The sequence below is a fragment of the Battus philenor genome, unplaced genomic scaffold, assembly GCF_028537555.1.
Source record: "Battus philenor isolate CCGP_79_NKW_IND1 unplaced genomic scaffold, ilBatPhil1.0.hap1 SCAF_11, whole genome shotgun sequence".
In the NCBI taxonomy this organism is placed as follows: Eukaryota; Metazoa; Arthropoda; class Insecta; order Lepidoptera; family Papilionidae; genus Battus; species Battus philenor.
The window spans coordinates 13,194,345-13,212,896 of NW_027181673.1; the positions used below are offsets into that span (position 1 = coordinate 13,194,345).

At 33.0% G+C, this 18,552-nt stretch overlaps 1 protein-coding gene across 1 annotated transcript; it reads left to right on the top strand.

Moving 5' to 3' along the window:
• Positions 1-1,904: 1,904 nt before the first annotated feature.
• On the top strand, positions 1,905-18,321 carry LOC137932424 (alkaline phosphatase-like). The gene is made up of 9 exons (XM_068776041.1): positions 1,905-1,968; positions 5,676-5,878; positions 6,698-6,890; positions 8,389-8,552; positions 10,620-10,830; positions 13,317-13,450; positions 15,157-15,355; positions 16,926-17,156; positions 18,075-18,321. The coding sequence occupies exons 1-9, from the start codon at positions 1,905-1,907 to the stop codon at positions 18,248-18,250; spliced, it is 1,575 nt and encodes a 524-aa protein (XP_068632142.1). The 3' UTR covers positions 18,251-18,321.
• The last annotated feature ends 231 nt before the right edge of the window (positions 18,322-18,552 follow it).

Here is an 18,552-nt window from a genome sequence, read left to right on the forward strand (position 1 = left end):
TTATTGAATATAATGTTGTCATTATCGCCGATAAAAACTTTTGTGCATTGAATTTTTAGTAAATATTGAGAAATTATATATACAATAAAATATATTTATTGATGCACTGAGATTTTGAATTAAATAAAAAATAAACAAATTTTATTTTTTAATTTGTTATAAAAAAATTTGCTTCAACAGGAGGAAATGAATATGTTTTTATTTCAAAAAATAGCATTTTTATTATATAGATTGTAGAAAATTACAATATGTCTATTTATTAGAAATGTATTCAATAGATTATGTACGTATTTTAAAATAGACGTGGGGTATCTATGGTAGCTTAATTCTTTAAAAATATATGTCATAAGCGAGTGTAGGTAACAGATAAAAAATAACGACAATAAGACGTCCTTTGCTTTAATTAGTTCATAGACTATCCAACAATTTATTCATGAGATTAGTACAGATTGTATTCTTTGAAGCAGAACCTATAAAATAGATGGCGTTAAAATAAAATTTTCTTCTTTGAACACTATTTATTTTAATTCTTTGATAACAAAATTTTAAATAAAATTGTTATTTTCATTAAATTTTCCTTGCTTATCATTAAAATTAAAATTTTAAACGATAACAAGCTTCAAAGAATGTCGTCGTACTTATTCAAAAGTTTGGATCGTTCTTCGTCCTGCCTATATAATATTTACTGAATCCCTTAAATACCTAAATAAATCATATATTTCAATCCTATTGTCTTAAATTGATGTTTGTATGAATATATTACTACTATTTACTCGTATATACGTATAGATAAATGTTAGAAATGTTTATTTAGATATTTGTATTATTAATAAGGGTCTATTCACCTTTGAATATATGTTCCATGCATTTATTATAAGAATTATACATATTTGGTTCTTCTTAACGTTTAATTATTAAATATACAGTTTATTGCTACAAAAACTTCCTTTGAATAACAAAGACCTGAATTTTAATATGTACATATTTTAAATACAAGTTAAAAAAAAACTCGAAATGATTCATTCTTTATTATCAGAAATTTAATTCGCTCCTGCCAATATCGACGTGAATAGGCCCCTATATTAAATGTTTGCACTACTATCGATCAATTATAAACGCTTTAAGTGTGTAATAATTATTTACAATGTGAATTTATAATTAATTTTATAGAGATTTTGAAGTTTCCGATTGTTGTACAATGCTTTGTTAAATGCGTCAAGTATTTAAAAATAAATAAAGTTGTAACGTGTGTAAATTTTATTATAAATCCTTCGTCTTCTTCTAAATCTTCGTACTTCTCCCTTTTAATTTTGTTTTTTGTAAATTTTTATCTAGGTGTATATTATATATACGTACCTTTTTTATTATTATTCAAAATACAAACTGTTACTAATTAATTAAAACTTGAAAAATTACTTACTATTTAATAGTACTTCCGTTAAGTGAACACTGATAAAATGTAAAATAAAAATCAAGTTATACAGTGATTACTGTAAAATTATACATCACGGATTAATGTTCATCTAAATTCATCTATAATGTTTGATTTATAAAAACTAATTATTAATAACAATATAATCATCCCTAGCTCCTTAATTTCATGTATTTTAACTAATTAAAAATATCTCTTTTTTTAGGCGTACCTAGTATACATTATTAATTGTGCCTTAGATCTGCTGTATGAATTAAAGAAAGGAAAACATTTTTAACGTATTTATATAGGTAATATTAATTCCATTAATATAGTGCCTAGTAGTAATCTGTAAAAAAATAATTATACGATATTAAATTCGGCACATTTATTTTATAATCAACGATAATTTAAAATTTCATTGATGCTTGCTTGTGTGTGTAAATGACTAGCCGTTATTGACACAGAGCAATTCTTACATTCAGTTAGCATGATGCATTGGTTGAATACGGTCGCTTTCGCCTCAATAATTTGTTTAACATCTTCGTTAAGAACAGGTAAGATACACACTTTTAATGACAATTATTAATGAAGTCAAGAAACTTTGTGTACGACATTTTGTAGTATAACTAGTTTTCGTTAAAAACATAACCTTATATTTTTTATCTCCTAATTGTACGCGGTAAAATAATGTTACAACATAGACAATAAATGTAAACAGAAATGTATTGAAGATGTTTAATTAGATTTAGATTCATACTTAATATTTCATTTTAATTAAAATTAAATTCGTGTATTAAATAACATGCATATATAATTAGTATTTTATATATAACAAAAAAATATGTTACTTTGTACAACATTATTTAAGTTAAATTCATAAGTTTTTTTTTTAATTTTATAATAAATATGTTTTGGGTGCCAGCCTCATATGTTATGGTGCCTTGGATTTATTATATACTATATTAAAGCATGCCTTTTAACATTAATTCTAGTCTTTTTCCTTATTTTTATGTTGTTAACTTATTATATGTATATGTATTTAAGTTACACAAAACAATAAGGCTGATTATTTTTTTTATCATAAAATAATGTTTTAAAATTAATACCACGGTGTTGGTACGTATCATTAGAGATTGATGAAATATTTTCGTAATTTTAAATAATTACGTAAATATTTTTTGTATCCATTTATATATAAAAGGTTGAGATGATAATTAAGAAATTTTCTCACATAAATAAAAAATTATCAGTCGCAAAAAATAAGGAAAAGTACAAAACATTAATGGGTTAGCACTCGTATGATGACCGATTTTGATACTTTTGAAACAAATATATTTTTTTAACAAAGTTAGACATTATTTACTTTCCTGTTATACTACGTCTAAAATTATTTATGAAGCTTGATTATTCGTGGTAAAATCGTTATCTTTATTATTAATAAGCATTTAAAATCCACGGTTTCTTTGGAAATAAGCTTACGGTACCGCGGTATCGTGTTGTCATATTTTGATGACGTTAAAAGCGTGCCGCAATCGAAACGGTTGAGAATCCCTGTTACGGACTATTAAGAGCAATTTGTAAATTGCAATAAATCTCTTTCTAATAACTGTAATTTATTTATTATATTTCGTAACTATAAAATCACTGACATAACTCGAAGAATTGGCCTCTCACTAGGTGAATCGAGACGACATAATCAAGGTCACTGGATACGGGCAGTCCAAAGCTAGTGGTCATGGCGATTTTTAGAGGCCCCTTGCAGAGGGCAGATCGGCTGACATAATGATGAGGATACATATCATATTACACTTGAGATTATTCAGTGACTCCTACGACTACATCATGATGAAATGAAAAGAATGGTAGAATAACCCTCCTCATTGCGCCTCCTATAATTTCAATACTTCAAATTAAAGCTTTGAGGGATTATAAACTCACCTTGATTCCAGAAGAGCCCACAGTGGACTCGGACTGTTTTGTATGGTCACTTTAACGACATATTTAATACTGTAAAAGAACAACAAACTTTATAAAAACCCTTTACGTAATTTTTTTAAAACTATATTTAATATATTTCAAAATAATTATCGTGCAGTAAAATCTGAGAATTCGCATTCGTAAGTCGTGGTACAATCCTATAATTCATAATTTGCGCATTAATTATATAGAAATACCACGTCACACGTCACAGCAGCGTCCTCTGCATCCCATAATATAACACTGCGATCGCCATCCCGCCTGCCTAGTGTGGCGATTACATACTGTGTGTATCCCCTTATAGAATAAGCCCAATACAAGGTCGTCTCTCGAGGCACTTGCGACTTAACAGCTTGTTGGTTTCCAATCCTATGAAATAATTATTATTATGTCCAAAACAAAGAGGTCCCTCTTGTTTTTTATTGCTGTAAATAGACCTAGCGCCAAATATTCTTTTTTCAAACAGTGTCAAATGTTCTTTTTTTCAAATTCAAATTCATGAATTCAATAAAGAATTCATGAATTTGAACCTACGATAGATTACATCATTTATTTACGTCAAATGGAGTCTTTCATATGTTCGCATGATGAATCAAGAATTAAAAAGAAAGCGAGAGAAACCCAGCTAATTATTATTTAAACAATTTAAAATTAGACAGAATAAGAGAGATTTGAAATAGCCGAGGCAAACAAGTCATTTACTGTGTAGTAAAACTATGGCGTTCTTTAACTATTTTGTTTAAATCTAGCAATGGAAGCTTCCAGAACATTATCTTTGATCCTATATAAACACCGTACACCAGGGGTTGCCAAGCTTCTTTAATATCCGAGTCATTTTTTTTTAATTTAAAATATTTTTTGAGCCATAACTAAATGCGTATTTAAAACGTATCCAAAAAAAGTATAATTTTTTTTATTTAAAATATTAATTAAAGATTTTGCTAAATATAATAAAGGTAGTCGTTTCATAAACATGAGATTTCTTTTAAAAAAGTTATGCAAGAATATATTTCTTATTCCATTGTTTAACTTATCTAAGAGTCGATTTAGAGACTCTGTGAGTCTCGGCTAGTGCTCTGGTGAGCAGGAATTCCCCCGGAGCCTAACCCAGAACTGACGCTGTGACCATCAGATGTTCTTCACGTTGTTGTGTTTCTTGGAAGGGACGACGGATGTTTACATGGTCTTGCAGACAGCTTATTCCACTAAGGCATGGATGCACAGACCGCGGCCCGCCGGTCGAATACTGGTGGCCCGCCGACAGCAAAAATAATACTCTCGTACATTCGAAAAATATTGAATTCTATTCCAGAATAAAACCAAAAATAAATTAATTACCTATACTTCTGGCGGCCGGCCCGCCATCAGTTCATGATTTGCCCCAGTGGCCCCTAGTCTTAATAAGTCTGTGCAACCATGCACTAAGAGAAGTCTAACAAAGATATAATTTTTGCTTCGCCTGCACATTATTCTGCAATAAGTCGTCTGCTGATTTTATAACTAGGTACAAAATATGTATATTTGTTGCAAAGTTGCAATAGATATTTATTATTTGTTATAGGCAATTTAAGACTTTAGAAAAACATAAAAAAGATAACAATTTTAAATATGTAAACACAAAAATTAAATAAGAATTCTGTTGAATTTATCGAAAGCCACAAATAATACTGCAAAGAGCTGCATATGGCTCTAGCGACGCAGGTTGGCCACCCGTCCCTACTTTTCGCATATAGTGCCAGTGGAAGTCTTGTTAACTTGATGAAGTCAAGTCTCAGGTCTACAGAATGTTTTGCTTCTATATTTATATTGGGAAGTCACACTTCCTGGAAAAAAAAAGTAATAAAGTAATAAAAAATAGAAAAAAGGTAATGCTGGATATACAATACATTTACATACACGTTTTGACAATCAACAATAATTTGAATTCATGAATTTTTTTAAATCGTTGGAATCCCGAAAAATTAACCATATTTTGACCTTTTTAATTGTTTTGCATGATGTAAGTTGGTAGCCTTGCGGCTTTTGCAGCTTCATCGATGGTGTACTTGCGGAACCGTGGTCGACATATTAATAAAATTTCCTTCCAGACGATTCGCGATGAATCAGGACTGAAGGGCTTGAAGAGATCTCTATAGATGATGAGTTCCAGCTTAGTGTAACGTTCAGTTGTTAAGAATACGGATGGTTACACACTCTTCTTCTTTTTCTGACTACCCTCGCCAAGAGCGTGCACGCTTGGTTTTACTGTGTACGGAGCGTATCAAACGACTTCTTTTGTCATTAGATCAGAAATACTGGGAGCAGCTAGCTAAAGATGAGTTGCACGAGGCTCTTCGAATTAAACAGAATGTTGGTACAGCAAAAAACGTCATTTTGTTTGTGGGAGACGGCATGGGACCAAACACAGTGACAGCGGCGAGAATATACCAGGGCGGCGAATCTCATCAGCTATCGTTCGAGAAGTTTCCACATATAGGACTTTTAAAGGTGAATATCATCCTTTGCTGGATAAAGATCTACCACAGATTTCCAATAAGACTGATTTCAATCGGTCTTATTTATGGACGTTCTCCAGAATCTTAAGGCTCCAGCGGTCATCTGTTCTGCGCGCTATGTAGCCTTTCCACAGGTGACCATCACGGTCTGTCATGAGATCTGTTATTCTGATGTTTTAAGCTCACGGACCTTTCCACTCCGTGAACTGAGCCTTCTTAAAAGCCTTCGGGCTAACAGCACCTTCATCAACAGAAAATAAAGTATTCTAATGGACTAATATATACTATATTATTACCTAAAGATAAATATATATGTCGCCGTCCCCACCGAATAAAATTACAGTCACCTATATCTTCATCGTGTTTTTAAATATAATATTTGCAATCTAGGTGTTCCAATACACCCTGTCAATTTTTTCCATCATTTTCTCTGAATAAGATAAAGTACAAACAAGAGTAAAATGTTTATTTACGATATAAGTAAAAACTATACTCTTCTCGGCACGTTAAGAATTAATACAATTAAAAAAATTAAAATTATTATTAATATTTTCATTGCTTTATGTAGCCAAAATTTTTGATATATAACTAATATTAAATTTTCATCTCCCTTAAAAAGTTGCAATTTCAGACTTATCATTTTATTCATTGGGGGCGGTGATGTGTTACCAAGTTCCATTTAACTAGGATAACATAATTATATAACCATTAACAAAATAATTTTGTAAACGTAGAAGAAAACAAAAAGCTGTTGTCAAAAATAAAACAGCATACGAAAGAAAAAAGAATTGATGGTCAATATTTATTCCAGACATATTCTGCAGACAAAATGGTACCAGATTCCGGCTGCACCGCTACGGCATTGTTCACTGGTATAAAAACAAACCTGGGCACGTTGGGTGTGGACGCTACTGTGAAAACGAATGACTGTCCTGCATCTCTCAAGCAAAATGCCAGGCTCGATTCCCTAGCAGCTCTTGCTTTGAGAGCTGGAAAAAGCAGCGGTAGGTTCCTTTGATATAAATAATTTACAAAAAGTAATCTATTGTTCTTTGTGTCTAAATGTTGAATTGCTGTAACTGCTAAATGCTAAATTTAACGCTTAATACGTTAAACGCTATTTAAAAATCATATATTTTCATAAAGGCAACGCGGTTCATCGGTGAGCCAGTTCTCACTGAATCATTTAAGCTATAGGGTCCACCTGTGGGACCCGCGGATACGTTTCCCACGAGCCACATATAGTAACAATGAAACATAATACACATATAAGTGAGCCGCTTTGCCATGTCGCAATTGGACGGCGTGATTTTCAAATTGAATAAAAACATTTTATGTACTTAAGAATATTAATTACAATAAAAAAATGAAAAGATTTTGATTTGGCCCGAATGAATTTGTAAGCTTTCATCGGTGGGTCGTAAAGCATACAGCGTTAATAGAACCTGGTCACTCGAAGTGTAAGACAAAGAAAGTAAAAATAAGAATTTACATCGAAATAAAAAGTAAAGAAAAGAGATAGAGAAGTAGAAGAATATAAAGCATAGAGAATGTAAAAATAAGTTACATGAACGTGAGATGGATACTAATAAGACAGCATAAGAAACGTAATATGTGGACCGAAGACAGTTAGAGTCGCGAGAAATCATTGGATGTGGGGAGAGCAAGACCAATCATCATGGCGATCGTTGGTGGAAGCCTATATATTGCAGTGGGTGTCTATCTGCTGAAAAAAAGAAGATACTGAATGAAAAATATAAATAAGATATAAATTACTCATAGCTACAGTATATAAAAATAGCGATGCACGTAAGGTTAACACTAGGTTTAAATAAAATTATTAGTTATACCTTTCTTTGGCTTTATAAAATGAGTATCTCTTATTGAACAACTGTACAGATTAACAATATAGTCCCATTAATGTCGTCAGATAAACATAGAGACAAAAATCGTTTATTCAATTTTGGAACTTAACGATCGTCAACTTATTATTTATTTATTTAATGTATTTATTTTTAACTCAGGAAGAAACTCCACAACGATACATCAGGTATCTTGAAATACATGTAAGAAGTTCTTTCAACAAAAACTTGACGTAAAATGCTACAATAGTGAGAAGGATTTGAGTGTTAACAGAGGTTGCAAATGAATTGTTCTACTATATTAAAGATATATAAGAAATCACAAATAATCTGTTCGAGTTGATTGTAGGCTGTTCTTAGATAAGATTGCGTTTGGAAATCTCATACGACCCCGTAAACTTTCGTACAACGTCGTAAACTTTTGTGCAACTTCGTAAACTTTCGTACAACCTCGTAAACTTTCGTGCAACTTCGTAAACCTTCGTACAACTTCGTACAACTTCGTATACCATCGTTAAAACAATAATTATTTTTTAATCACCAATTGATTTTTCAACACGTACCCAGTTAAGAAAGATGATTCGACGAAACAATTCTTTTAAATAATGCATGCTTAAGAATGAGTTATCTATTGTATCAGGTCTTGTTACTACAATGCGAGTGACGCACGCAACGCCCGGGCCCTTGTACGCCCACAGTGCATCAAGAGGTTGGGAGTGCGAGGCGGACATGCCGCCCAACACTGGGCAGTGCAAAGACATCGCCCGCCAACTCATAGAAGACTGGCCTGGTAGAGATCTACACGTAAGTGACTATAGACTTATGTAATCAACGAACATGGACATATAAATGTTGGTTACACTCGTAATTTTAATGTGGGGCACGATTTTTAGACTATGTACAGGATCATTGGGTATAAGTGTTAGAGATTTAAATCGAATAATGTCAGTAAAAAGCTTTAAAGCTGTTATACATATTTCTAATCGTCTGTATAATGTCATTGAAAGTTGCATACGTGTAGCTATCCAATCAAATACAATTTCTATCAATCAGCTTGTATCATATAAAAAGAGTGCTATATTTTTCATTACAAATTTCTAGTAATTTCGTTTTTCTGTTCTTGTTTGTTTCTACGTTTAGCATTAAAATTTATACGTGAAATGTCTCCTTTATTTTTTTAAATTAATTCTAATTTTTATAATTTTTTTTTTGTAAATTATTACTATGCGTTACTTTATGTGCCAAGCTAAAAAAAAAAACAAATATAAATAGGTCTGTCGATAAAAAGGTTGCTCACCCCTGGTCTAAGAAAACTAATGCTTGTTATATATCTGTTGTGTGTAGTTGTCTATCTGCTAATGGGCGTTGTGTTACATGTGAACGACTTTTAAGGTAGCGATGTGACCTTTTATCGTTCAGGTGACTAGAGATGAATGGTGGTGCCATTTTAAGGGAGTCGATTTAATTCTAGTTTATACTAAATTAGGCTCTTTCTAGCATTCTTATCTTGACATAAACTAATTAACGGTATAATCACAATTTAAAGTAACACGGCTGAATGAATATGTGAACACTAGATAGTTATAAAACTTAAGATTGATTGGAAATAGGTGTAAAAGCTTTAAAGGTGCAAAAGTATAGCTTAAACTTGACATCAAATGAGCTACAGTACCCGGCGATAAATATTGCACATCGACCTTTGGAAAGAGACAATTGGCTAATTTCGGCTTCGTAGAGCGTTATCTCTGTCGCACGAAATACAATCTGTATCTATTAGGAGCTGTTAAAACAAGTATCATTTGCTTCTTTTGATAATTATTTTTATTCTCTGTACATAAAATACATCAATTTTTCTATAAGGGGGGCTTTAGGTTGTGGTTAAAAAAACATGTTCATATTATGTTTACGTATTTAGTAAATATCATGTACAGTTGTAATTTTCCTAAATAATTAAATACGTAAAACATTTTGCGGACATTTTTACAGCTCTTAATAGATACCGGACTGTTTGTATTTCATGCGACAAAGATAACGCTCTGCGAAGCCGAAATGAGCCGACTGTCTCTTTCTAATGGTGCAATATTTATCGCCGGAAACTGTATGTATAGTTTCAGAAATAATAAATAACGTAATGATAATACAGTAATAAAAAAACGTTTTGAATTCTAATTCTTCTTTTCGATCAATAGACGCCCATACAAATATACAGCAACTTAACCATCTTAAGTAAGAAAAGGACTAATATATAGCTACTTCTGCTATGTAGCAGTAGTCGTGTAATAAAGTTTACACGACTACTGCTACATAGCGGAAGTAGCTATATATTAGTCCTATTCTTACTTAGGATGGACTTCCGTAAAGTAACGCCTGAATCAATTAGAGACTTAACGTGGATGGGGTGCTATCCCCGTAAACGGAAGGAGTACGTGGACAGCATTTTTCCATTCGTATCTAGAAAACTCAGGGGCGGCTCTAGCTCGTGTAGCGCCCGTGTGCAATGAAACCCTTAGCGCCCGCTAGGGCTGAAAGCGGCTATAACTATTAACTTTGCCGCGCTGTCTGGTAGCTTCTAAACTAACAAACTTGAATACGTGAAATAAGGCTTATGACGAGTTGAAGAAAAATGTTCGAAAAAGAAGCTGCCTATAGGGCGCTCGCGTTTGATAACTGCCGCCACCGCGCTGCCTGGCCGCTTCTGTCAGTTCATTGTTGTACCGTGATGGTCGAAGACGATGCTCTTAGCTATCTCAGGGCGCGGCGCTGCGGCGCTCGCGTGCATTGCACATCCTGCACTATAGGTTAAGCCGCCCCTGATTAGACTACAAAATAATATAACCAGGAAATAAAGCAATATAGATTTGTTACTTTCAGGTAGTTTTAGGTGGCGGAAGACAAGTTTTAGTTACAAACTCCACGGGCACACCTGAAGATCCCATCAGTGGTTGGTCGTGCTACAGACAAGACGGAAGGAATCTTATTGACGAATACAAAAAAGACAAAGACACTAGAGGTCTTAAATACGAAGTTGTATCCAACACCGGAGAACTAAGAAATGTAAATGATAGTGTTGACTATCTTTTTGGTAAATATTTTATTACTACATTTTAAATCATTACTATAATTACTCCTACTGATATAACCATAGAAGAATCTACAGAAGACTAGTCAAGGACAACTGGCCTCGTCTAGGAAGAAACTCTTCGAACCCTTACCTAGATGAGGGACTACAGAAACTAATCATCATTCGTCATCTCTACTACTAAACTACATAAAGTTAGTAATAATACTAGAATATCCTAAGAAGTCAAGGGTTCTTTTTTCGTGCGTTTTTCTTTAGTCATAGAAAAAATTCAACCACCGGGATATAGTCACAGGACTGTCGTCATCGTTTCAACTCACTGCAAAGCATAGGGAGGCATATGAAAAATATTTATTGTGATATACTATAATCGCTACCCTTGGCTGGCTGGTTGACTATCGTAGCGTAGTATTATGGTACGCAGAGGACGCTGTTGCAAATAAACAAGGTTGACAAAAGAAACACAGCAGGAACATGGATATATACTGTTACGTACTCTAATGAAACACCACTGGTTCACAAGGAGTCCTTTATTCATAAATCAGATGGTCACTCTACTTTAACACAAAGCATACTTTCGGTTAGTCCAAACTTCGCTTCCAAATCGCTCAAGAAATCACTTTCCAAATAGTCACTTTGTATCACTGATCGTAAATATTAATCATATAACTCAAAAAACAATACTGAACTGTCGACATGGGGAGTAAACCTATTTATACTACGGATAAGGTTCTAGTAAGTTCGAGATTGTACTCGGTGAGAATTTTCGAGAACCGTACACAAAAAATTATAAATAACAATTATGTAACTCTATATAAAATAAAAATATATATACGAGTATTTTTAATATACACACCCTTTACTTTAGCATAAAAATATTCTTTGACATGTTTTAAATTGATTATTATCAACAAAATGAGATACCATTTCACGCCATTTTAAATTTTATTCCGATAGTAAATTATGCATTTAAAATAAAGTTAAGAACAAAAGACTTAATTTTTAACTTTTTGAATAAATTTCGCGTACACCGTTTCTATTATCAATCAATTTTCTAAGTGCTATAAATTTAATGAAAAGTTTTAAGGCATGTCCATTTATAACTTAACGGTATAAGTACCAAATAAAGCCACTTAATCCGATTACTATTCGGTTAGATTAAGTATATCTAGTTATATACTTTTTCGGATAACATGTCAACAGGTCGCAAGTCGTACAGCGGGGTCAAACCGTAAAAGGTCCTGACAATTTACACAGTTTTTGTTACTATATTAGATCCTATTTGTATAACATCAGAGATTATTTAATCAACACCGATAAATTTAAAATCTGGTGAACCCTTTGAACAGTTGTTTAAAGGCTTTCTTAGTGAATTCTGCTTCATTGATGTTCTTCTCAGATATACCTATGGTTGGGCTTAACTCGAATCATGTTTAGATTTCCTATTTGATGGGTTAACATTGCGTTCACCATTCACCGTCTCGTTCATTCACTCATCACACGTCTATGTTTGTCCTGGGGCTGTCCAGGTAACCCTAGTGTCTGTTCTTAGCATGGGCAATCAAAGGAGGAGTTCATAAAGTTTCCAAGTACTGAGTGATATAGGTCCTTGACAATCCTCAGACCCTCCTCAGACCTAAAAATTCATGCATAAAATTAAACAGCAGCATATGTTTAGTTCAACCCAACACATACTCATCACCGGTCCACTGCGAGGAATGTGGCTAGAATATTTTATTTGTTTACGAAGTTTACCTTTAAAAAAGCTGAACCATGGGCATTGATTTAAACTTATGTTTTTTTTTGCTCCAGTCATTGTGGATCTCTTGTACTCGCTATCTTGTTGCAGTATAAGGTTTGATATTCTTTAACAATTTTTCTTATTAATTAACTGTTTTTTTTTCTTTTATTTTTATACTCTTCTATCTTTATAGTTTGATCTATCTTTCATCTTCTTTCATTCTACATTTTTCCATCATTCTTTTTCATACTTATTTCCGCTCATTCATCGCCTCACTACCTTCGCCTCGTTCCTTAAATATCACACAATTATCAAATTTGTAAATTTGTTCATGCTATTTTACATTGTTATCCTTCTTATATGTTAACTAGCTGATCCCGCAAACGTTGTTTTGCAAAAAAATTAAAGTTTTTTATTAACAAATGTAAGATAAGGGTTGATCGTAGAGGGGTGAAAATTTAGGTTTGTATGTATTTTTGTATGCTGTATCATAATAAAATAAAAACCAAAAAAATTGTCTAAAAAATTAAAAATAAAATTTAGGGGTGGACCACTCTTATCACTTAGGGGTATGGAAAATAGATAGTAGCCGATTCTCAGACATACTGAATACGCATGTAAAATTTGGTAAAAATCGGTCAAGCCGTTTCGGAGGAGTTCAAGTTCGAACACCGTGACACGAGAATTTTATATATTAGATTATTACTAAACCTATTTTTGCGGAATTTAACCACCTATTTCGTTTCAGGAATCTTTGCAAATGAACACATGAAGTATGAATTCGAAAGGAACAAAAGTGACGAAGGACAACCTTCGATCTCCGACATGACAAAAGCGGCCATTAAAGTATTGAAGAAGAACCCTAATGGATTCTTTCTAATGGTATCTTTTTCATATTATAAACTGGGTAACCAAAGACAATGGTAAAAATTCCACCACACAACCACTTTCAGCCGGTTTTATTGGAAATCTATGGCCTGCATATTAGTGCCTGCATATAGCAGTAAACGATCTACTTCTAAATTATGACGAAGTTTTTTTGTTGTTTTCAGAATTCACGAAATTTACTATCTATCTATCTATCTATCTATATATATATATATATATATATATATATATATATATATATATATATATGTATGTATGTATATATTTGAGTGTAAATACAATTTAATGAATGATTTTCTCTAACTACATAAAGATATTTGTTTGTGATCACAAAATAAATCATTACAGATTAAAAATCTCTTGTCTGATCAAGACGCGTTTGGAAACTCTTGTATATAGTAGTTTAAACATGAAAAAACTATTATTGAGAGCACGATTCGATTTGATATCTATTTAGAATTTCCTGGAATTATATTCATTACGTAAGACTTGTGTACGTGCGTTCAAAGTGAATAATATAAAAGATAAAATTATCTAACGAGTATTAAAGAAATAAATTTTCCAGCCTTTAATTGATAAGTCGTTCCTAACAATTAGTTCTATTTGAATAACCGGTATTTTAAGCGGTTATCTGTTAACTCATCCAAATTAATTGTTTTTTTTTTGTGTTATATATATGTGGGAATTAAGCAGTGAAAATATTTGATTCTAATCAAAAATTTTATATAAACATAACACTCGTAAATTCGTCGTACATCGCAAATCTGACAGCTCTCTGTCAATGTCAATTCTTCCATCTTCCTTTCCTAATGTTGCCAGTTTTCTCCCACACATATACCACACAATAATACTTTTTAATTATGTTTTTATCTTACCTTTTTTTCTAAATAAAATAAATTATTATTGAAAGTATATCTAATGTAGCTTTGTACATATGATATTCTGATAAGAACTATAACAACAAAGTTCCAAAATTAAAAAAAAGAATACATGCTCTATATTGTGTGTATGTAACTGTATATTAATATCATATATTTATTGTGGAATAATTGACGTGTAATATAGTAACAATTCCAATATGATCAATGGTAACCATAAAATAGGCACTCCATAATCTATATATAGGGGGATCGGAAAGTAATATAGTTTCCGTCGATATATTTTACAGAAAAACCGGTTGATTTTTACCGCTCCTGAATTGAAAATTTGTAGACTAAGTGGCAAAAGGTAGTTGATAACGAAGGTGAATATATTGTTGACTAGAAATAAAAACTTGTTAAAAATGTAGTCGTGTGAATTTAAATTAAGAAAGCGACTTAACTTTCCAGTCCGCCTAATATATATGTATACTGACTCAACACGATATTTCGAGATTATTATTTTTTTAACTGTCAACTAACAACGTAATTATGACTGGTTTAAAGTAGCGTATTTTATAAAAATGCCTAAATTTTTTTAGGTATGTTGCAAATAAACAATAATTTAATGAAATTACACCCACAAAAGACAGAGCGTTACAAATAAACAAAATGAACTTTTTAACTACGCAAATCTGACACAGGACTGCTAGTGATATAAATGTAATTCGAAAAAAAAATGTAAAAAATTCTTATTCCGCAAAATATTTTATTGCCAGCGCTTAATTACAGAATTAATGAACCTATAGGTACATATAAAGCTATTATAATACATGTTCCCAGGTAGAAGGAGGTAAAATAGACCTGGCCCATCACAGGGGCAGAGCGAAGACCGCCGTGGACGAGGCCGTGGCGATGGAACGCGCTGTGCAGGTCGCCGTCGATATGACTAACGCCGACGACACTCTCATTATCGTCACCAGCGACCACACACACACACTTACCATCAACGGGTATCCACAACGAGGCTCCAGTATCTTTGGTAAGATTTACAATAAATATATATTTTTTTTAATTTAGATTATTTATTTGTTACTTTTTAACGAAGGAAAAGATATTTTTTTTTACAACTATAGATGGTGAATGGATTCATTCAATAAGTCAAAACTGTATAGTGTACATGTATAATAGTGCGAGGTTGCAAAAGATTTTTAATAAAAATTCCGGGGTAATATCTAGACAGTAGTACCTAGTCTAGTTATAAATTCTGTTACTGACTGTTTACATACATTTAAACAAAAAAAACAATAATTTGAATTTAGAACATTAACTCCTACGATAAAAAATAGACTTTTTCCCGCCATTATTGTTTGTTTTTTGTTGAGAAATTACTTGTTTTCAAAATGAAGTGGGGCACTAAAGAGAATAGGATTGCAGTAATTGCTCTGTACAAAGTAGATATAAATGTACAAAGTAGATATAAAGCTAGGGATTAGCCAAAAGTTTGCGTATCGTCCATCCAAAGGTTCACTGAAACCATGTCTGTTAATAACCTTGAGAGATCCGGCCGACCGCGGTCTATTCGAACAAACCAGGCCGTTAATGCAGTCAAGGCCAGAATTTGTCGAAATCCCATAAGAAAGCAGTAAATCCTTTCCAGAGAAACGAGAATCCCACCGAGGGCACTTTCTCAGATTATCAAACAAAACTTAGGTCTAGAGGCTCACTGGAGATACACAGGACATACCTTAAACCAGACACTAAAACAAAAGAGAGTCGAAATATCAAAACAGCTGTTACGTCGATACGCGGACGAAAAACACAGAAAAGTTATCTTTACCGATGAAAAAATTTATACAATCGAGGAGCACTACAACAAATAAATGATCCAGTGTATGCACACAGCTCTAAAGAAGCTTCCGAGGTAATGGCCAAAGTTCAGCGAAGCCATCATCCAACATCTGTGATGGTTTGGTAGGGTTTGGTGTCTCCTACCAAAAGGTTACAAAACTCCATTTATGCGAAAAAGGAGTGAAAACTTCAGCCAAAGTGTATCAAGATATCGGGGTAGAAGCGATGGCTAAACCTCTCAACGACACGTTATTCAATAACGAAGTGTGGAGATTTCCACAGAATTCGGGTCATAAGGCGTGCACTACCCAAATTTGGCTTGAGCAAAATGTTCAAGACTTCATAAAGGCTGGTGATTGGCCTTCGACTAGTCCGGACTTAAACCCTTTGGACTATAAATTGTGGTATTTGCTAAAGGACATAATCTGCTCTAAGTTGCTGCTGCGTTCCAGATCTTTGGAGGCAGCAGTCACCAAGTTTCAAATGGAAACCGTTCGAAAATCCATCGACGAATGACCCGACCGTTTAAAAGCGTGCGTTAAAGCTAAGGGTGTACAATTTAAATTACTAGTTTAGTACGTCATATCTTTTTAACTGTACATAATCACATATAAAACATTTTTTTAATTATCGAAAATTTTCTTTGGCTAGACTAGGTATATTAGCCTATATTTTAATATGTTTCGCTCTTTTTCGCATTCTCTTCTGACATTACTTGTTCAGTTTCGAATTCAAAATTTCACTGCAATGATTAATTTCAGGCATCGTCAGAGAATCTCCCTTTGACGGCGTCAACTACACAGCCCTGTCGTATGGCACTGGTGGGCCAGGGTCCTTTCAATATAGCATCGAAACAGTAGACAATCGAACTAAAATTGTAAGAAAGGATCCAAGTAAAGAAGATACTGAGAGCTTCATGTATGAACAAATTGCAGCTATACCCTTGGATGAGAATAGCCATGGTGGTGGAGACGTGGCTGTATACGCTAAGGGTAATGTATCATGTTATTGCATTTTAAATAGGAGAAAAGGAGAAAGAGAATATCCCCTCCCCCCCTCCAGGTACACACGTGATCTTGTCAGGGATGACCCAGCAGCCGTTACTTGACCACCAACTATCCGAATAACTGATGCAAAATAAACCTATATGTTAATTTGGACATGTCTGAATTATACATGGTGTTCAGTTATAGGTGTAAAGAAGCTTAAAGGCTTTTATATGTTACGTTCATTTAATTTTTCTACTAGGATGCGACGGGATCTGTACGACAGAATATGTAGTGATCCGAATTATGTAAACGGTTTTTCACTATGAAAAAGCGTTTCCACAATTCGTTTTACTATAATTTCCTATACCATTGTTTCTTGGGTAGGGTGTACCATACATTTTTTTAAAAAGACCCCTTCTACGGGGATCCCTCGTTCCTCCCTATATATATATATATAAATATATATGTATATCGTTCCTCCTATGATCTTTCATTCCTTTATTTTCTTTCTTTCTACAATACTTGTTTCTATCTCTTTCATATCCATTTTTCCTTTTATTCGATACCATTCTTTCCTCTCTTCATACCTTAACTATTACAATTTCGTTGTTTTTATTTTATATCACATTTTTGATCTATTCTAGGTATACATTTTTATATGTATTATTATATTTACATGCCAATTTTTTAATTTATTGAAAAAAAAAGAGTTGTACCATACATTAAAGCTTTGACAGTGAATAACCCGGCGATAAATATTGCACATCGTCCTTTGGAAAGAGACAATTAGCTAATTTCAGCTTCGTAGAGCGTTATCTCTCTCGCACACTACTTATGTGACGTTTTATCAGTTCTGCGAAATTAGCCTGTACATATATAACCAATAATCTTACATATACTAATTCAGACTTTTTCCAACAGGACCTCATGCACACCTGTTCCACAACGTCCACGAACAGCATTACGTTTTCCAAGTCGTAGCGTACGCAGCCAAAATTGGACCTTATTCCCACGGCAACAGCTTGCAAGTTAACTATTTGCTGCTGATCATAACGGCTGTTATAATCTTCGATATTATACGCAATGATAGGGACTGAAAAACCGTTTTTATTCCACCAGTGCGTTTTCTTTGTTATGACCTATGTTTGGATTAATTTATATTATATTTTATTTCATAGCAAAATTATTTATTTCTACCCAAATTAATCAGTTCCAACCTAACCTAACCTAATCATTACTTTAAACTTCATTAGTTGCAACATCACTAGTTGTAGCATTATAAATTGAACCATCATTAGTAGAATATTGTTTTAACCATAAGCAACACCCGAACCGGAAAGCTGCGCGATGTCAATTCAGTTCGATGAAAAATCAAATTGAGTTGGTTAAGGTTTCGTCT